Source organism: Ambystoma mexicanum, chromosome 10 (assembly GCF_040938575.1).
Source record: "Ambystoma mexicanum isolate Mex_15411 chromosome 10, UKY_AmexF1_1, whole genome shotgun sequence".
In the NCBI taxonomy this organism is placed as follows: domain Eukaryota; kingdom Metazoa; phylum Chordata; class Amphibia; order Caudata; family Ambystomatidae; genus Ambystoma; species Ambystoma mexicanum.
Window position 1 is genome coordinate 598,208,128 of NC_090932.1, and position 22,291 is coordinate 598,230,418.

The 22,291-nt window shown below is 44.4% G+C and overlaps 1 protein-coding gene across 2 annotated transcripts in view; it reads right to left on the minus strand.

The window, feature by feature from the left end:
• Positions 1-22,291, minus strand: part of AP1S3 (adaptor related protein complex 1 subunit sigma 3) — a 948,614-nt gene that overhangs the window by 498,364 nt on the left and 427,959 nt on the right. For both annotated transcript variants that reach the window (XM_069618154.1, XM_069618153.1), the window contains exon 3: positions 270-378. In XM_069618154.1, coding sequence (XP_069474255.1) covers positions 270-378 — 109 coding nt within the window. The remainder of the gene's footprint in view (positions 1-269; positions 379-22,291) is intronic.

Here is a 22,291-nt window from a genome sequence, read left to right on the forward strand (position 1 = left end):
TGGTGTGCCTCACCTGAAATAAACATGAAGCATATCTTTACAGCAGTTTAACCTGTGTGCTTGTTTATGACTGCCAATTTACTCCATGTGCAATGACTGCCCGTTTTCTCCACGTGTAAACCAATTCAAACAGTTTTTTTTAATTTATTTTTTTTACAGATTTTGAAGAAATCTCCAAACATTACAGTGCGTCTAAATCAATAACTTTCGGAATTAAACACACTCTTGTCCGACACATTGTATTAGAAAGACATTGTTGCAAAACTTACATTTCCAAAATACTTATCGAGAACTTCGACAAATCGATGAACAGTTTCTAAAGTCAGTAGTTCATTATCCCCATCTTCTACTGCACAGCAAAAATATAAACTTGCGTACCTATTAAAAAAATAGAATAAAACAAACTATGTAAACAGAATGGATACCCTGAAAATACTTCAATTGTGGACGTACAGCTTCTTGTGAATTTATAGAATGTATAATGGTCATTCTCCAGCAACATGGGAATACGCAATGTTATGCTAAATAGTATTAATACATCACATGTGTCAGGAAGGCCTCCATAAAATATCTGCCCTGCCCGTTGATTTGTTCCTGGACATCGTATGACCATCTGCATCTTCTCCGGGCACCCCATTGCAACCCCTGCCCAGATGACTAACAGGAAAGGGTGGAGGAAAACAAGAGAGACTTTACCCATATTCCTACCCAAGAGAACTCCATAGGCAGGATCCACTACCACATCTAAGCAAGAGATCACCATTGTCTCAAACAATTCTCTATATGCTGCAGACATTCCACAGCCTCTGCAAGGCAATCTCTCCCCCCCAAATCCCAACCCCAGCCCCAACAAGAATGCAGCTGCTATCCTTGCCACACAGGGAATGTACAATGAGTGACTCTGTGGACTAGTCCATGCACAGTCAGTCATCCACAGACCTCACAACAAACCAGCCACAAACAAGAGGAAAGAAGCTGCATGTGTTGCTCTTCTGTATGAATGCCTGACCAGCCATTAATTATGTCTGCAACATGCAAAACCTCCTCTTTGTCAGGATAGTTAACACACTTCTATAACCAACCTGACAAGCATCGAAGGTGACTAATATTGGCCTTCTGTTCTCAGCACAGAACCAGGGAGAAATAAAGAGGGTAGTGATTCACAATCAGAAAGTAAGGGTTAATACGTCTGCCCATTTGAATCCCAATGACTAATGACATCAACCTATATTAAGTATGTAGAGACCACGTTAACGGTCTGGATGCTCACATTGGCAGACTATGCGTTAGGCCCCACTAAAAACATAAAGGCTTTGTTGCCCAGAAAAATGATATGTGTTGTGATGATTCATAGGATTCTGTCACGTCTCCCGAGCGGGGTCATGGGGGCGGGGAGTCCTTTACTAGGAGGCTAGGAAGGTAAGGCCGCTACCCAATATCCCCCTTAGGGGTGGTAATAAGCAAGAGGACCTCATAGGGAGAGCCTCCCCCTTGTGGGATAAGGAATCCCTTTCCTTTACAAAACTCCCTCAAAAATTCCTACGAGACATCCCTACACCCTCTCAGCCTTCTAAGATATCATCCCCTTAAGTCTTCATTTGTTACAGCGATGCTGATCCTTTCACACATACACCTTTTAATAGTACTGAGAAGAGGAAGAATGAAAACTCTACAAAGAGTGGTTGATGGTTGGCAGCCAACCATACTGAGAAACAAAAAATAGTCATAGGCGCCCTTCGGAGAGAACGAACATGGCTAAATACCTGTTCTTTGGGAAGGTACCCAAATGAGAGTCTGCAGCCACACTTCAGATCACTATACCTTTCACAGAAGGGAAATATCCATTTGCATATCAGTCTTTGTCCTGTCCACATGGGCAGTCCAGCACCGAAATGCTATTTGATGGGTCAGGAGAAGGGAGTCATTCTCCTGGTATTTTGTTTTCTATAAATGCTGAACTATTTTGTAACTTAGTGGCAGTGTTAAGAGTAGGTTTTGGACAGAGGACAGAGACTTTCTTTTGATCCTCACCCCAACGACGATCATCCAAGTCATCTTAGAATAGGTAGGGGTAAGCCTAAAGAACTAGTGAAAGGTAGACCCCTTTCCTTATTTAATAAAATAAATCTTGGAACCCTCTACCTTGGTGTCCGATTCATTTCTCCACCACGCCATGGTATGCACAGTGAAGTATAAAAGACAGCTTGGAGACTTTCAAACTCTTCCCCATCAAATCTCCCCTTCAGATCACATCGGATTTGCTGCTTAAACCTTGTGTGTAACTATGCAGAACCCAAAGCCAGGGGTCCTGACTTCTGAGGGCCCCTCTCTCTGTTAAAGGGAGAGGCTCTCTACAACCATGGAATTCGTGAACTTATTGAACGCTTGGCCCCTGGAGAACTAACAATAGCTGCCCTGGGGAGACTCACTCACAGAGCCTGGAACTGTTGGAAGTGGGTCAGGACCGAATTCTCAGGATGGACTGAAAAATAAATATGGGAGAAACTGCAGCGAACTGGGACTTTTCCTTGTTTACAGTGTGTCAACTGTAACTTTGTTATTAAAGGGAACTCCATTAACCATCCAAGGACGGGGCAGAAGATTATGCTAAAGACATTTGCCACATGTGACAGCAGTAATATCATCTATGGCATTAAATGCCCTTGTGGGAAATTTTATGTGGGACAGTCAACCCGAACAGCCAAGTTGAGGTGGGCTGAACACCGATCCTGTATTCGCAATGCAAACACCAATTCAGCCGTGGCACGACATTGGATGGCCAATGGACATAACGTGTCACAAATAAAATTAGTGATTTTGGAAGTTCTAACCAAGAATAGCCCTCATGAGGATTTATGCCAATGTTTGAATCGCAGAGAGACATATTGGATTGACAAACTTGGCAGTTTGGCACCCAATGGACTAAATGAGGAGATCAATTTTCACTGTTTTCTCTAATTGTTTTCTCTAATTGTTTTCTCTTATTGTATTTTGCATCTTTTGGTTTGAATTGACACCAGTACACATACGACCTGAATGCTGAGGGTCACTCGAAAGTGTTATAGTTTAATATGTGTACATGAATAAGAGAGGTTTCCAATGTTGTGACCTGCATGCTGCGCATCCTGGAATTTTCTTCCAGGACCCGAGGTGCCGTCTGCCTGGACGACACCACTAGCGGCATTAAGGCACACACTATCAATATAAGATACAGCCATAGGGTTGCTCCCTAGGTTCTATTTATCCAATTTAGGCACGTTTAAAACAACACAGCCTCATCTGAGGTGTTCAAGAAACAGCCATTACTGCCATCCGATAGAGCCTTTTTAGTTTTGATCATTCACTCTTAGTATTTTTTCTATGTCCACAGACAACAGACTATCCATTCCTTTTGATTTTCATGTGTTGACTTTATTCATTACTAACCCAGGAGGTCCTTATATTAGGTATTTTTATCATATTCAAGCTCATTGACCTGTTCACAGACACGGATCGTGGCTCGCGCTCTTTATCGCGAAGCCGCGATCACGTGTCTTACTAAACCAGGATTGCTCGGCAACGCGGCGATGCAACGAGGCCAGTCTGCCTTTAATCACGTGTCTTATAAAACCAGGTTGCTCGGCAACGCGGCGATGCAACGAGGACAGTCTGCTTTCGGCAGACGCAGAGAGAACTTCTCCGCACCGTTCTCTACATATGGTAAGCAACAATCCACGTTTGCTCTTACTTTAAGCGATTAGCCACATTTTGGTTAGGCCCTTTATATAAACTTACTTTACTATTTACAGCAACTGCTCGCCGACCGTGGTGTAGCAGCCTGGCCTCTGAAACATAGATTTCGCCATTACTCACCTACATCAGGTAATGGACCCAATTCCCTCCATTTTGTTATAGGACGTCTTTACTTACCTTTGTACTGATCTGATTTGCTTCTTTTATTTTTCAACCTGCCTACTGATCCTGCTGATTACATTGTCGGGTATGTGTTTACCTTCACATTTATTCACATTTTTTCAACTATTTGGACGATGACTGTTCATGTTGATGTTTACATACTTACGTTTTTCTAAATATGGGATTTATTATATATGGATATTAACCATGGGATGATTGGCACAATTGCATACAAATGTTATGTTTTAGACTTGCCCTGATGAAGGAATTTGTTGTATTCCGAAATGCATTGGCACAATATAAGTCTACGGATAGAGTGACTTATGGCAAACTCTTCCTCACTAAGAACATTATTAGTGGCTACTTGTCACTCTTTTCTTAAAACTTTTTGCTTAATGGATAAAATCAACATTGAAAAACCATTACATATTTGACTTTCGAAATTTTTTCCAAGATTGGTTCACAGGAATTGTACAATTACAACTAACACAAAACCCAGTTTGGGATTTCAGAGAGCGACTGTTTGATTGGGTATTTTACCTAATCTTTTGCTCTTGCAGAAACTGCAGAGGTCCCTAACTCAAAGCTAGAAGCACCAAGACAGATGTAGCTCCTAGGTTCTGTAAATAGTGTGAAACAGTTCCTGTTCTCTGGATTCTGTCAAACCTCACAACTTCACACACAAAAGATAGCTTATGAACCATCTGCTCATGCAATCTTCCATTCTCTTCTGAATTAATTGGAGTGTTTTAAAGTTACATGTGTAAAACTGTGATGCCTGTACATAGAATATACAAAACATCTCATATTAGCTTGAGATAAAAACATGTCATTTCTCATTATAAATCAGACAATGTCAAAATTCATATAACACTCAAAAAATCTTGTTAGAGTAACAAGTTTATTTTTCATGAAACGGTATCACAACAAATAAGAACCTGCAAAGAGCTAATATGAAAGAAATGCTATCACTAGTGATCAATCTATTCCATAGTCTTTCTGCAGCTTCTACAAAAGATGTGTGGATTATAATCCGTCGAAATGTATGTACTCGAGGTCACTAAATTCAGTACAATAGATTACAACATGGTTTAGAGTTTTACCTTTTTGATTGTGTCCACAACACCGAAAAGTTATTTGATCTTTAGGGATCCCCAATCTGGGTCCCATACACTCTAAGGTTGGTAGTTGATTGAACTTAAATTTTATGTAAAAATACCTTTTTTTTTAACAATGAAATAAATACATATATTTAGAGATGTGATTTTTTCCAGATAATTTTAGAGTAATCAGAATATAAAGAGTAGGATTATATACTATCAATATTTGAACACCAACCACTTTCAAAAAGGCTCTTCTTGGTCTTAGTAGGATCTGTAATTAGTTAATTGATATCACCATCAATATTATGAACCACCCTATTAAGTGGTAAAGATAATGGATAATTTATTTTTTAATGCCATTTATATATGTCTATTAAAATCCTGAAACAGGCTCAGAGGAGGAGTGTCCTGCGTTTTAGCATGTAAAGCAAGTTTCTTCCACACCACCTGGGATTAAAGAGAAATAAGCCCTAGTACAAGGCGAATATTAGAAATTGGAGCACAATGTGCCAATCCTAGGACTCTTCCACATTATGCCCTCCAAAGTATTTAAAAAGGGACCGAAGTCATGCAGAATTACCTCTAAAATATAGATTAAAGACGGTACAATTTGTTCATAATACAAATTGCGAACCGGAATAATAGAAAATGTGCAATATGACCAATACACTTGATTTAATTGAGCAGTCAGGGGTAGCATTCTTGCTTTCACATTCTCTTGCATATTTTGTAGAGAGAAATGTTGATGGACAAGGAAGCTCAAATATTTGTGTTCTCTGACCCTCCATGTTATTTGCTTTGGAAATCTTCTATTTCAGAAGATTATCTTAGATTTAGATACGTTGACCAACAAGTTGTTATCAATTGCATATGAAAGAAAAATATATATAACTTCCTTTGAAAACAAAGGAGTTGGGTCAAACCAGAGCAAATCATCGGCACAGGCCAACAAATGTAGGTTGAGAACTTCCCCATCTAAACCGAAGCATGTTAGTAAAGGCCCACAGCCTTTCTATGTCCGATTAATACAAATTAAATAACATTGCAGCAAGACTACATCCCTGCCTCACCACTAAAAGGTGTTAATAGAACGAGATAAATAACCATCTGCGCTTAGTCTGTTTCTGATTTGTGTGTCTGTATGTAAAAGGACAATCAAGCAAATCAATGTTTCCGTTAAGCCCCATGCACGCAATTTATTCCACAGCCTGTTGCATACGACAATCGAACGCACTAGTCATGTCCAGGCTAGCGACATAAATGGGCAATGCATGTGGCTTTTTGGTCAGTGCGTTAAGATGTGTCAATATTGTGCAAATTTAGTGTTGTGCCCAAACCTTTCCGAAAACCAACTTGATATTTTGAGAGCAATTTTAATTCAGAGATCATAGAATCCAGTTCTCTCAATATCAATGATGCAAAGACCTTGGTCAGAGCATCCAAAAATCGCAATGGTACAATAATTGTACAGATTTGTCCGGTCTCCCTTTTTAAAAATACATGACAAGTAGCAGCAAGTTTTTGCTAATCTACTATTTCCAAAAATAACACTTGTAATATTGGTGCTCAAAGTTCTGGACTGTGGCTTTATAGTAATTGGAGCCAAATGGTCAGGGCCTGGAGATCTCGATGGATTCATTTTCACAATTAAGTCTTGTATATTTGAAATTGAAAAGACTGCTATCCAGTCAGGCTGAAAGTGTTTACTCTGCGTATTCACCGACTCTGGTGTGATTTTGTCAATGAAGGTTTCTTTATAATATTCTACCAAGGTAACTTCTGAAATAATATTCATATGAACCTTTGTTGATTTTATTTGTATCTTGTTAGTAAATTCCCAGAATCTAGTAGTTTTTTCTTTTCCATTTAATACTTTAAGCATCCTTTGACTGCCAGCAAGGACTAATTTGTCCATCAGCCGCTTAGTTAGATTTCTATACATCTGATGTACCTGTTTCTCTTTAGTAATATAGGCGAAGGCATCAGTACCATTGAGATAAGCCAGATGTTTAATAGTGACTTAGAATTTCTCTTTGTTTACGAGTCTAGACAACATTTTTGAACTTTCACTATAATCATCAATGTCAAACAAAGTAATTGCTTAGGAAATCATTCCCCCTCAACACATTATCCAGAATATCCGTGAATTTTTTTATGAGTCTATAATTCCATATTACCCTCCTGGTCCCCTCATCAAATTGGAAGGAAGGCCATGGAGGGTTTGTATATATTATAAGTAATGTGCGCAGAGTAAGCTTTACATTGAATAAAATATCGAGGCATGATCGCCTAAACCATTAAAATGGATAGCTACACCTGAACAAATCAACAAATTCATTAGAAAGAAGTGCATGGTCTATTCAAGAGGATGGTAATCCCCTTTTCCATGTTATTACTCTGGGAGAAGCGGCGTCTACAGACTGTACCAAAAGAGATAGTTCCCACAAGGCCATACGTGTAAGCCATAATGCAGCACGATTATTGTACGTTGCATTCCTGTTATAGCTGTGTATTAAATATTAATTGGTTTCTATTAAGTAGTCCGCAAACTCAAAAGAATACCCCAAAATGTCTATATTATTGTGATGTTTTTCCCCCAGCCATGTGGTTAGGACTTCATTAATCTTTTGTTGAATAATGTTCATAGTGTTTTGCAGGATTAAAATACACATTAATCAACAATACCTCAAAAAGAGATACAACATGACCAGGCGTTAGCCATAGATAACGCATTTGTGATACCGCTAGATACAGAGGATGAATTAGGAACTATAGAATTAGTATCCATCAGTAACTCAAAGTGTGTAGTAGTCGTTCAACCAGATGTTATAATATGAGCCATCAAACTATTTTTCTCAACCACACAGACAGTTCCACCAGTTCATCCAAAGGCTTGTTATTGTTATCAGGTTACACACTCTTTAAAACCTGTGTTGCGTCATTAGTGGGGTGTGCCTCATTAGTGGAACATTGTGCAATTTCAGTGTCATCATAATTAATTTTTCTATTTTTGTGCTTTACAAAGAAAACAATTGGTAATTTCCCTTGAACTGTGAGGAAGGCATGGTATCAACAGAGTAGACACAGACACAATAGATGCAAGTTTCAAAAACCTTTATTTGGTGTTTTCGTACGGTTGGGAGAATTCCTACCTGGCCCTAACTCTAGAATGGGAGTGGTCTCAACCATTAAACAAATAACAAAAGAAGTCCAAATCAGTATAGTCAAAATAAAAAGGCATATACTAAAAGAAAATAACCTTGCCCTCCTTCTCAAATGACACATGTGTAAAAGGTCTATAAAGGAAAAATAATGTCTTACAAGAAATGTCAAAATGGCTTTGGTAACAACTCTCTTCCCCACGATCACAGGGTCTTGAGAAGTTCTTAAAAGGATTGGCGGTTGGCACAGTTTTATCAGTATTGCTCACTTTGGCTTACTGGTACAATTCAACAGTTCAGGCTTGGGCTTCAAGCTTTTGACAGTGCAATAAGTTCTTTAGGCTTTGTCCACCTTGTCACAAATGCACAGTACTCTTGACTTACTTTCCCACAATTCATCACAAGCTTCCCTCTGCCGGTGCTCGAGCCTGTCTTTTCTTTTCACACTTAAGCTTTTACTTTTCCCACAATTCAGCACAGGTTTCCCTCGGCTGGGCTCGAGCCTTTCTTTTCTTTTCACAGTTAGCTTTCACTTTCCCACAATTCACCACAGGCTTCCCTCCGCCGGGCTAAAGCCTGTCTTTCTCTTCCATAGTTAACTTTCACTTTATCACAATTCAGCGCAGGCTTCACTCCGTCGGGTTCGAGCCTGGCTTTCTCTTTGTGGGGGTTCCCTTCCCCATATTTTGTTCTATCCAACTTTTAGCTGTTGAAGATTTTCAAAACTGCAAGAATTTTACATAGACCTATGCATGACCACTTCAACCTCTCTTTAAACAATTTAACAATCAGCAATCTTCATTATCTCACAATCACCAATGCTTCTTAGTACTTGGAAGTTTCTTAGAATTATTATTTATTTACTCTGCCCTCTTGGCATCTTCAAATGTTTGTATACTTTGCCATCTTGGCATATTCAAAGTTCATTTGCTTCACTTTTCACTCAATCAACTCCCGTTCGGGATCGTGGTTACTTTCTTGCCTTCTTTTCCCGTTTGATCTCAACTTCAAACATTTCAGTGAATTTTGAATATGCAATTCCACCTTGCAGGACCACTCTATTAGGTTGTATACTTTCATCAGAATTCAGCAATTGTCTTTTCCATTACGTGTTTTATCGACTAGCGCGCAACCTTCAATGCTTGTTACAGTCACTTTTGCTTTCAACACAAACCAGGCTTTTGTTGCCTTTGATAATTCACCAATCGTGTTAATTGAGTTTCAATCTTCAACGCCTTTCATGTAGCAGTCACGGCCGTTACCCATGCCCACTCCCCAACTACCTTGTTCACACGGGAGGGTAGCAGGCTGCCTTGAAGAATGATGAAAGGAGGTCCTTCCTCCCCACCAGGTTTCATTCTTGGAACACGTACGGCTTTCCGAAAGTCTGGAATTCTCACCTGACTCTCTTGTTCTCTGCAACTGCCGATCAGCCCCTTGGCCTTCCAACTTAGATAGTCTGGTTCGCATCAACCCCAGAAGAGCTGCTCATTCTTGTAGCCAGCCTTGCTCCCTGTGTGCCTGTGTGTGCCACCTTTTATCCTGATAGGAAGTGTTAACAAGTGGCAGGCATATGTAGTTAGGATTGCGTGTCTGACACTGCCTGGTCTCATTAAAGGGACAGAGCCATTGTAAACCAGTAGAGGTAATCTTCCTAGCCTCATTCCTCATCTTCCTCGGCTCAGTAGTGTTGTCAGTGTGAGGTGGGGAGGAATTATGGGAGCTGTAGTTCCCCATAAATAGGTAGGGTTAGGGGTTAGATGGGTTGAGAAAAAGGGGGATACCATGTCTCAGCATCAAGTGCTTTTCCTCCACTCCCCGAGGACCCCCTACCCAGGTAATCCTCCCTCGCTTGTACACACTGTCAGAAACCTGACTGTCTCGCTATCTAGTCCCCGGGGATCGCTCATCCAGGTGACCAGGGCACGGCCATCTCTTTTGGATCCAGTTCCTGGGGGTGGACCAGTGTGTGAGTAACCTGGATGGTGTTCCTTGGGGAGTGGGACACCGACGGGTGAGTCGTGGTATGCCCCTTCTTTGAGCACCTTTTCCCCATCCTAATTCATAGGATACTTCAAAACACATTCCGCCCACACCCCTTTTCCGCCATAAACACTTTCGCACAACACGAAAGACAACAGATTAACACCGGAGCCGTTTACCCGACATGTCCCAATACAAGGGTCAGGAAATTGACCGGAACTACACACACCTGACGGCCCTTTCCCTTCCCCACAGGGATAAAAGGTGGAGCACGACAGTACACTACGAGCAAGGCAGATCGCATGTTAGGCAGAAACCTGTGCAGTTCCCTTAGGGACCACTGCAAAGGATTTAGGACTACAGGTGGTTGGCAGTAAACCCAATTGGTAGCAGTCTGTACCACCCAGATTTACCTGGTAGCTGTGGCTGAGCAGTCAGACTTCTCTCAAGATGAGTTAGGCAGTATGCAGAGTATACACAATAGGTACAGAGATACAGTTGCACAAGCAAACACTGACCAGAGCTTTGGTGTAAAAGTATATAATCATTTATTTAAAGACACACTTGTAAATTACACTAGCACAAAAAGAGGTAAGTAAATTCAACACAATGTCACTATTATATATATACAACCCTATTTACTTATTAGACAAGTCTTAGTGAAAAAGGCCAATTATTGTCAGACAGAGGTGAGCGCTTAACCTAAGATGGCACTCTCATAAATTCTATAAAAAGGGGGGGGGTAACAGGCAGAGTTATGAAAGCACACACATTTCAATACTTTTCAAAGAACCACAGTGAGGCAGGTTAGGCAAAGTCTACTGGGGAGCAAGGGAGTTCAAATGCCAGGCCCACTCTTAGAGAGGGCAAGCGAAATGTGTCCAGGCTCACACAGTAGGGTTATGCCCAAAGTCTTTGTAGATAGTTCACAAAAGATTGAGATCAAGTCAGGAAAAGTTAGTTAACAGGCCCCAGGCTAACCCAGGTTAGAAAGTCGAGGATTTACTGTCACCCCGAACGATCTGTCGCAAGGGAAGCCAGGCGGGACACAGTACCTGAAATGGGAAGAACGTTCCAGCGGGGGCAGTTGTTCCTGGCAGCGGGTGCAAGTCAGTGTTTCGTCCAGAGAAAGAGGAGGTCTCGACATGGAGGAAAGATGAAGGTCGTTGCATTGCCAGGGAAGAAACCAGCCGCGGAGATTCCCGGTTACAAGGCACTACCCTCTTCTTCGCGGTGATGGTAAACCGTGGTATTCCGGTTGCCGGGGTGCTTGGCACGGGCAAGGCGGCCACGAGATGGTCCAGGAAGGCAAAAAGACGGGAAAAACTGGTTATCCCCACCAGTCAAAGGAAGAAGACTCTCCGGACTGGAGATCTCCTCTGTTGTCAGGAAAAGTGGTGAGACGGTTCAGCAGGGCTCCACCGGTGGCGTCGTCGTTGCAGGTCGGCTCGGCTTCTCCCTCCTCGGATTCTTTAGGTCCTGTGGCGACGTCTGAAATTCCAGTCCCCAAAGCCCTGCTTTTATGCAAAAAAACTCCATTCATTCAGCCTAGCTGTCACTCAAACATGCTAAGTGGGCCAATCACACAAGAGTGCGACTTGAGTTGCCGAGGCAACTCAGTCCAGGGTGCCTAAAACCCCTCCCACACCCCGTGTGGTACCCAGACAGAGTGGCACCACTTTTGGAGGCTTCTGTCGAGAAGCCTGCCAAAAAGTGGAACAAAGGGCTCGTCTTGGGTTGGAGTCACAGAAGCGAACACTGACGCCATTTTGGAACCAAGTTTCGGCAAAAAATACCAACCGATGAATTTATATTAATTGAATAAACCGGCGGTATGTTCGATGCTATTTTAAAAAGTGGTAGCCTCGAATAATGGGAAAATCCCATAGGAATATATTTGCGGTCGCATATAAAAAGTAGTATCCACTGCCACCAGCCAAAACTCGGTTGGAGAGGACTGGACAGTGCCCCCTCGAACAACAGACCCCGGGGCAATCGAATTGCCCCGACCAGTACATCCACAATATGATGGTTTGTACTGGTTCTGTTCACAATTTGAAACTAGCAAAGCCAATGGTGACTTTACATGCCCTGGGAGACAGTAGTCAGTCCCAAGGTATGGAGTCTATGTTTGGGGGTCGCGACGACACCCCTGGGTTACTGCACAGAGGGTGCTGTGTAACCCACATATCAAAAACACATGACATGAAGCCCTATGGGGTAAAGGACCCCATAGCCCATAGAACACATACAAAGTCAAAGGAACACCTCAAATCATGTCTAAGAGTGGGAGAAAAAGAGTCTCACTCTGAGCAGGAGAAAAAATAAACCCCAAAAATCCAGCAAAGCTGCTGGGGGACTCACTAGGTTTGGGAAATTAGCCTTTACAGCGAATTCTCCCTAACACTGCCCCCCTCACCCCCAGACTAAGGGACAGGAGGATGTAATCCACTCCTGGATGAATCTCTTACCTCTAGTCGATGACATACATCCTAGAGAGACCATCAGCATTTTGGTGGCGAAACCCTGACCTGTGCTCAATGGTGAAATCGAACCCTTGCAGGCAGATCGACCATCTCAATAGTTTTGGATTTTCCCCTTTCATTTGCATCAACCATCTCAGGGGTTGGTGGTCAGTCTGAATGACAAAAGTAGAACCATACAAGTATGGCCTAAACTTCTTCAGTGCCCACACAATAGCAAAACATTCTCTTTCAATAGTTGCCCACCTTTTCTCAGGATCCTTCAGCTTTCTGCTGATGAAGCAAATGGGGTGCTCCCTACCTTTCTCATCCAGTTGGCTAAGGACTGCACCTACACCTACATTAGAAGCATCTGTCTGCACAATGAAAGTTTGGTGATAGTCAGGAGCTCTCAGTACTGGTGCTTGGCAAAGAGCTTTCTTCAGGTTTTCAAAGGCCTGATTGCATTCTTCATTCCATTTGACCTTCTTAGGGAATTTTGGAGAGGAGATTACATTCAGTGGAGTAGCTATGGTCCCATAGCATAGTTCTCTATGAAATTCCTGTAATACCCAGTGAGGCCTAGGAAGGTTCTCACCTGGGCTTGAGTAGTAGGTGTTGTCCAATTTTGCACAGCTTCAATCTTACTGAGCAAAGGACTTATTTCTCCACCTCCTACCTCATGCCCAAGGTAGACCACCTTACTCTGACCAATTTGGCATTTACTTGCCTTTATTGTCAGATTGGCCTGTCCAAGAGCCTGCAAAACATGTCCTAGGTGGTTAACATGCTCTTCCCAGGATTGGCTGAATACTGCAATGTCATCCAAGTATGCCATGCAGAAATCCTCCATCCCAGCCAGAACCTGATTTACCATCCTTTGGAATGTTGCAGATGCATTTTCAATCCAAAAGGCATAACCTTAAATTGGTATAAGCCAACTGGGGTAGAAAATGCTTTCTTCTCCTTGGCATGGTCGGTCAGGGCTATTTGCCAATAGCCTGACGTAAGGTCAAATGTGTTCAGGAACTTGGCTGAACCAAGTCTATCCACCAACTCATCTGTCCTTGGCAAAGGGTGGGCATCAGTCTTAGTGACTGCATTAAGAGCTCTATAGTCCACACAGAATCTCAATTCTTTGCATACTGCCCTTGGTACTAACACAGCTGGGCTAGACCATGGACTAGTATGGACTAGTAGAGGGCTCTATTACCCCGAGATCAAGCATCTTCTTGACCTTCCCTTTGATGTGGGTCCTTACATTTTCTGACATTCTATATCCTCTGCTTTTGACTGGCAGACAGTCACCAGTGAGTATATCATGCTGTCCCCAAGGGACAAGCCTGGTGAAAGTGAGAACAGAGAGGCAAACTGATTTAACATGGTTTTGCGCTCTTCTTGTTGCTCAGGTGTCAGATTTGAAGAGAGATTTACTCCTTCAATCTTTTCGTCCACGGGTAAGCCTCAGGAGATCAGGGAGAGCTTCACTCTCTTCTTCCTCTTCTGTTGAAGCTAGAAGCAAGGCTCCTACTTCAGGCCTGGAGACATACGCCTTTAGTCGGTTGGTGTGGAAGACTCTGGGAGCCTCCTTGGGATTGCCCAAGTCCACCAGATAGTTCACCTCTCCAAGTTTACCCACAACCTTGAAGGGTCCCATCCATTTATCTTGCAAGGCCCTCTGCCTTGTTGGGATCATAACTAGAACTAGCTGGTCTTGAGCGAACTCAACCATGTTAGCCTTTTGATCATGCCAATGCTTGACCAGAGCTTGTCCAGCTTTCAGGTTATCACTAGCTTCTGCCTTCATTTGTGACATTGTCCTCCGGAGACCTATCACATAGTCAGTCACTCTGACTGGCTTGGGGGAAGGAGCACTCTCCAACCACTCCTTAATCAGGGCCAATGGACCTCTGACTGGATGGCCATAAAGAAGTTCAAAGGGAAAATAACCTACTCCCTCCTGAGGGACTTCTCTATAAGCAAAGAGAAGGCATGGCAATAGAAGGTCCAACTTTCTTTTAAGGGGATCTTCTAAAGCACCTATCATGCTCTTCATGGTTCTATTGAACCTTTCTACCAACCCATTTGTCTGAGGGTGGTAAGCGGTAGAGAACTTGTAAGTAACTCCACAGGTTTTCCACATGGCTTTCATGTAGTGGGACATAAAATGTGATCCCCTGTCAGAGATTACTTCCTAAGGAAACCCAACCCTGGTAAAAATACCAAGGAGGGCCTTAGCCACAGCCTGAGCTGTAACAGTCCTCATAGGAATTGCCTCAGGGTACCTAGTAGCATGGTATACTATAACAAGGATAAACCTGTTGCCTGAGGAGGTTGGGGGATCAAGGGGACCAACAATGTCAATCCCTACCCTCGCAAATGGGACTCCCACAACTGGGAGAGGCACTAAAGGTGCCACATTCTTGGAACCCACCTTACCAGAAGTCTGGCAGGTGTGGCAGCTCTTGCAAAACTTGTCTACCTCAGCCCCCATTTTTGGCCAATAAAAGTAGAGTGAGAGCCTTTCCTTGGTCTTCTTGAAACTCAAGTGACCAGCCAAAGGAATCTCATGGGCCAGTTGCAAGAACTGTTTGAGGTACTACAAGCTGCTTGTAGTCCCCAGGTGCAGACTCACTTGGTTCACTGAAGAGGAGGCCATCTTCCCAGTGCAACCTATACTTCCCAGGCTCTTGCCCATCAGCCTGAGAAGCTGCCTGTTGGCGAAGAACCTCCAGAGTTGGACATTCTCTCTGTCCCTTACTGAAGTCTGCCCTGCTGGGTCCACCTTCTGCCAGTAAAGACTGCAGCTCAGGATGGTCAACAGGATCCAGATCTCCAATGAGTTCTTGGCCTTCCACTAGCTCTTCTTTAGAGTCTAGCTCCACCATACAGGGTTGTACCTCCCTCTCAGCCTCAGCTGGAAGTGGAGTTACAGGTGTAACTTTGGACAACCTCTGGGAAGTCCTTGTTGGAAGCACTGGAGTGCTTGCTGTTGGCTGTTTCTTAGAAGTCTTGGGTTTCCCCTTTGCTTCTTTTTGTTCAGTGATAGCAAGTTGTAACTCCAGTGGAGTAGGAGTGATATCTTTCTTCATCATCTCCTGTGGAGTACCTCTCATGGTTCTCTCCCTTGCAGGTCTGGTGAGCTCCTGTAACCTTTTACTAGGAGGTCTGGGGGTATGTGACACTACTCCAAGAGTCTTCAAGTCATTACCCAACAGAACCCTTCCTGGTACCTCACTTTGTATGCTGACAGGTATCTTCAGTCATGTCATTACACTAGATGAGAACTGGTAATTGGGGAAGCATCTGCACAGGCCCTCCAGCTAACTTGGTGAGGCGTTTGGGTGCCTTAGCAACATCCTCAGCCTGAAAAAAAGATTTATCCACCAGTTATGCTGGCCCCAGTGTCCCCAATGGCAGGAGTCTCCCGACCATTCACCTGGACACTGTCCTTATAATACTATTTAGTATTATCTGGGACAGAGTTATAGACATCTAAATTCTGTTGTTCCCACAGACCCAGAGACACTAAAGAAACACTGGCTTAGACTCCAATGGGTTCATCAGCCAGCAGTAGAAAGTTTCCACTTGCCATTTGTACTTCCTCCTCTGGAGCGAAGGCTAAGGAGACAAGCTGGACCCCTGAAGGTTTACCCTTACATCTGGGATCTCCTTTCACATGGTCAGGCGAGCCACAAACATAGCATTTACCAAATGCTTTCTGGAATGGTGGCTTGCTCTGACCTCCTTCTGGTTTTCCTCCAGAGGATACACTACTCTGATTTGGTTTCCCTTGTGGCTTACCCTTATTGTTTTGTTTGGGGCCTTCTTTGGGATTGGAATTATTAGAATTCTCTTTGGAGTCCTTTTTTGGCTGTTTCCCCTCATCCTTTTTCTGAGTTACCCCAGAGTCCTTGTGAGTAGCCCTGTTGGCAACCCACAAGTCAGCAGCTTTAGCTAGTTTTCTGGAATCTAATTCCTTTGAATCAGCCAAGTGCTGTCTGAGCTCAGGAGAGCAGGCATCATAAATTGACTCAACATCACAAGATTCTTAATTCCCTCATAAGTGTTCACTTTGTAACCCTTAATCCATCCCTCTAAGTTCTTCAAACTTTCACTCACCCAGGTAGCCCAAGGGGGGTACCATCATGCTTTTTGAGGGTCCTAAAGCTCTTAAGGTACTGGGAAGGGGTCTTCCCAAATCTAGCTATCAAAGCTAGCTTCACACATTCATAATCCTTCTTATCCTCCTCCCCCAACTCCATTACCACATCAGTTGCAACAGGGGGGAGCCTAGAGAACAACCAGGAAAGTAACTAATTCCCTGTAATGTTCTGGAGCCCATGATTATATTCAAGCAAACTCAATCAGTCCAACACATCCAACTTAGGCTCATACATACCCACCAACTCCTTAGGCATCCGGGGTCTTTTGGGACTGAACTCCTAGAGGATTCGGAGAGAGAAGCACTTTCCACAGACAATTTTTTTCATTTCTAGCTCATGGTTGAGCTCCATTTCTCTGAGCCTTAGTTCTGGGTGCCGTCGTTCTGTTTGAGCAATAATTCTTTTGAATTCTAATTCAAGTTTCATTTTTTCTAGTTCCTTACATTGGGGATTAAGTGTGGGACCTGGTAATGGTCTAGTAGGTACAGCTGGCAGGGCAGGTAGAGGCCCAGGGGAGACAGCTCTAACATCTTCCCCCTCCTCTTCTGCTTCTGACTCAAAGTTATCAATACTAACATTCATATCAATATCATTGCTGTTATCTACAGTTGCTGGAGTGGTAGGTTCCTCTGAACCACCATCCAGACTTTGGTTTGCTAACAACCTTTCTATTAGCTCCATTTTCTTGCCCTTAGTCAGGGGATTCTTATGCTTACAGAGAACTCTTAAACAATCAGCAGTTTTTGTAGCAAGGGACTCTTGACTATAACTTTCCATAGTTGACAGGTTTAGAAAATAACTTCTTTAGTGCTAAGCTTTGTGGTTAGTTGCACTAAGGTATCTATAAGTACACTAAAATGTATACTCAATACAAATCCCACCTCTGCCACCAGTGTTAGGCAGAAACTTGTGCAGTTCCCTTTGGGACCACTGCAAAAGATTTAGGACTACAGGTGGTTAGCAGTAAACCCAATTGGTAGCAGTCTGTACCACCCAGATTTACCTGGTAGCTGTGGCTGAGCAGTCAGACTTCTCTCAAGATGAGTTAGGCAGTATGCGGAGTATACACAATAGGTACAGAGATACAGTTGCACAAGCAAATACTGACCAGAGCTTTGGTGTAAAAGTATATCATTATTTATTTAAAGACACACTTGTAAATTACACTAGCACAAAAAGAGGTAAGTAAATTCAACACACAGTCACTATTATATATATATATACAACCCTAATTACTTATTAGACAAGTCTTAGTGAGAAACGCCAATTATTTACAGAAAGAGGCGAGCGCTTAACCTAAGATGGCACTCTAATAAGTTCTATAAAAAGGGGGGGAACCGGTAGGGTTATGAAAGCACACACATTTCAATACTTTTCAAAGAACCATAGTGAGGCAGGTTAGGCAAAGTCTACTGGGGAGCAAGGGAGTTCAAATGCCAGGCCCACTCTTAGAGAGAGCAAGCAAAATGTGTCCAGGCTCACACAGTGGGGTTATGCCCTTAGAGTCTTTGTAGATAGTTCACAAAAGATTGAGATCAAGTCATGAAAAGTTAGTTAACAGGCCCCAGGCTAACCCAGGTTAGAAAGTCGAGGATTTACTGTCACCCCGAACGATTTGTCGCAAGGGAAGCCAGGCAGGACACATTACCTGAAATGGGAAGAACGCTCCAGCGGGGGCAGTTGTTCCTGGCAGCGGGTGCAAGTCAGTGTTTTGTCCAGAGGAAGAGGAGGTCTCGATGTGGAGGAAAGATGAAGGTCGTTGCACTGCCAGGGAAGAAACCAGCCGCAGAGTTTCGCGGTTACAAGGCACTACCCTCTTCTTCGCGGTGGTGGTAAACCGTGGTATTCCGGTTGCCGGGGTGCTTGGCACGGGCAAGGCGGCCACGAGATGGTCCAGGAAGACAAAAAGACGGGCAAAACTGGTTATCCCCACCAGTCAAAGGAAGAAGACTCTCCGGACTGGAGATCTCCTCTGTCGTCGTGAAAAGTGGTGAGACGGTTCAGCAGGGCTCCACCGGTGGTGTCGTCGTTGCAGGTCAGCTCGGCTTCTCCCTCCTCAGATTCTTTAGGTCCTGTGGCGACGTCTGAAGTTCCAGTCCCCAAAGCCCTGCTTTTATGCAGATAACCCCCATTCATTCAGCCTAGCTGTTACTCAAACATGCTAAGCGGTGAGCCGGGCAGCTCACCACTTGGGCCAATCACACAAGAGTGCGACTTGAGTTGCCGAGGCAACTCAGTCCAGGGTGCCTAAACCCCCTCCCACACCCCCTGTGGTACCCAGACAGAGTGGCACCACTTTTGGAGGCTTCTGTGGAGAAGCCCGCCAAAAAGTGGAACAAAGGGCTCGACTTGGGTTGGAGTCACAGAAGCGAACACAGACGCCATTTTGGAACCAAGTTTCGGCAAAAAATACCAACCGGTGAATTTATATTAATTTCATAAACTGGCGGAATGTTCGAGGCTATTTTAAAAAGTGGTAGCCTCGAACAATGGGAAAATCCCATAGGAATATATTCGCGGTCGAATATAAAAAGTAGTATCCACTGCCACCAGCCAAAACTCAGTCGGGGGGGACTGGACAGTGCCCCGTCGAACAACAGACCCCGGGGCAATCGAATTGCCCCGACCAGTACATCCACAATATGATGGTTTGTACTGGTTCTGTTCACAATTTGGGACTAGTAAAGCCAATGGTGACTTTACATGCCCTGGGAGACAGTAGTCAGTCCCAGGGTATGGAGTCTATGTTTGGGGGTTGCGACGACACCCCTGGGTTACTGCACGGAGGGTGCTGTGTAACCCACATATCAAAAACACATGAAGCCCTATGGGGTAAAGGACCCCATAGCCCATAGAACACATACAAAGTCAAAGGAACACCTCAAATCATGTCTAAGAGTGGGAGAAAAAGAGTCTCACTCTTAGCAGGAGAAAAATAAACCCCAAAAATCCAGCAAAGCTGCTGGGGGACTCACTAGGTTTGGGAAATTAGCCTTTACAGAGAATTCTCCCTAACACCGCATGATGTGAGAGCTAACTCAGCACGGCAGTTCAAGAGAAGGCGAAAGGCGGTGCGAGTTGAGAGGATACCAAGAGGAGTAGTGACCTTGCCCTTATCGACAGAGACTTGTGAAGCCTCAAGAGAAGGAATTGTAAGACCGCGGCCAATAGCCAGCATGTGCTGCAGCAGATGTCAATGGTACCCGGGTGCCTCCTCCACTGACTGCCAAGCTGAGGAGAGACGCATGGCCCAATGGTTTCCGGCCTTGACTCTACAGACAAGAAAGCAAAGCAGTTCATCACAGCCGGTGAGTCGAGGGGAGAGTTGATTAAAAAAATGAACTGTGTTGAACGAAAGTAGCAAGCGGCTAATGGAACTTTGAATGAACAAGGAACTGTTGATATAAGGAAAAGGGAAAGCCATCATAGTGGATCAAACACGACGTGGGTGTTCACTTGAGAAACAATAGGCGATTACCCTGCTGTTGAACTACAGTAACCAGAAGGTCTTAGGAAAAGGCGGAAGGGGGTCAAAGTGGTCATACAGGGTTCTTGTTAAATCCTCCGTACACTCGAAAGTCTTTGACCGACAGATGATTGAGACAAATTCTGCATGGTATGAGGACAACTTTGTAAAGGTTGGCAAGAGTGAACCCAGCCTAGGGATGTTAACAAGAAGAGACGAAATCTGAAGTGTCATGAACATTGTGTTAACAGGAATTAACCCAGCGGAGGGAAGTCCATAGTAAATTGTTTGAAAAGACATTAAAAATCGTGAGTGTAAGAGTCTATGAACAGTGTGTTGACAAGAGTGAACCAGCGGGAGGCGTACGGGAAACCATTGACTTTGAAATCTCTGGTGCAGTGTAGAAGTGCAGTTTTGCGAATAGGTACCCTGTCTCCCTTTGTGCACTGGTGAGGCCTGGGAGCTGGTACCAAACTGCTTCTCCCACAGCTCAGGTGGCCGTGCTGTGGCTGAGATTGTGCCCATTAGGATTATTTAATTTAACACACGCTTCAGACACCTTTGACAACTGCTGAATAAAAATTTGGGGGACTTGCACCAGCATTTGCGTGGCTGGGGGAGTGCCTTGACTGGTATTGGGCTGCAGAGTTACTTGGAGTTACGCTAACCCACCCTAAACTTGGCCCCCTACCTGGTGAGCTGTACCCCTCGCAATATAAACTGCATTGCTGCCAGTCCTGAGGGAAGGGCTGTGGGCCTGAAGGTGGGGGAGGTGTCCCGGGATTCGCGTTTGGTCAACATCAGGAGTCCTTCCCATGCGAGAAGTGAATGGGTAGGCATTGACTAATGGCATAGTCCACCCGGTCAGGGTAATGACATTTACGGGACCACGCTACAGAGCAGCGCCACCGTCCTGGCCTCCCACCCCTGGGTGTCCCGACACGGAGACCTGAACACCACGGCCCGTAGACGCTAGGTTGGGGTGCGGTGGTGAGAGCGTCCCGATCCTGGAAACCGCCGCCTTGCATAGCCCAGTGAAGAGGTCCACACCGCCTCCATTTGCTGGATCACAGCTCACGAGGGAGAGCTCAACGGCAAGGCAGTACTATTTGGGCGGCGCTCGCATGGGTAACCCTAAGAAATAAGCCAGGATGGATCAATATGCGTGGGGGGACCCCCCCAGCACCTATCACCTTCAAACCAAGAAGAAACGCAAGCCCAGATTGATGTAGCAGCGCTGAACCAGACGCTGCTGGCCCTAAAGAACAGCACAGGCTCTCTGGGGGCAAAAATAGACGCCCTAACCTGCAAGGTCGACACCTCGGCTATACAGATAGACAAATTATGTGGCCGCATGATGGAAGCCGAGCAGCGGATTGGAGAGGGAGAACATAAAGTCGGAACACTACAGCGGGAGATGGCAGAGATGCAGCAGATAGTGAAGAAAGTGCTCGCAAAAAATGAAGATTTGGAGGGGCGCTCAAGGCGTAATAATATTCGCATACTGGGTGTTCCTGAATCCACCCCAATTGATAACATGGAGAAGTTCGTAGAATCCTTGCTGGGCGAGGTGCTTGATAACCCCCCCTCACGTCAATGTTTATGGTGGAGCAGGCGCATTGGGCATTGGCTGTGAGGCCGTCCCCCGGAGCCCCTGTGCGCCCGATCATTGCTATGATTATTTGTTATAGGGATCGCGATACCCTCCTTTGAGCTGCCAGGGAAAAGGGAGAACTGCGGTGAGGCTCCTCCATGATCCGACTGTTCCCTGACTTTAGTCCAGGGGTTCAAGATCAGCAAAAAATGTTTCAGAACGTCAAGAGCATCCTGCGAACAAAAGGAGTAGAATATGCCATGATGTACCACACCAAGCTTCGGGTTCAGCTTGGGGCATCCATGGTCTTCTTCACCTCACCGGAGCAGGCAGAGCAGTTCGCGAGGAGCCTCCCTGACCTGGGGGGATCGCTGAGGCGGTCTCCGCAGCACCTTTGAGAAGCTTGCATGTGGAGTCAAGACACCCCAGACCCTGGTATTTTACATCTTCTTGACAGTCCTC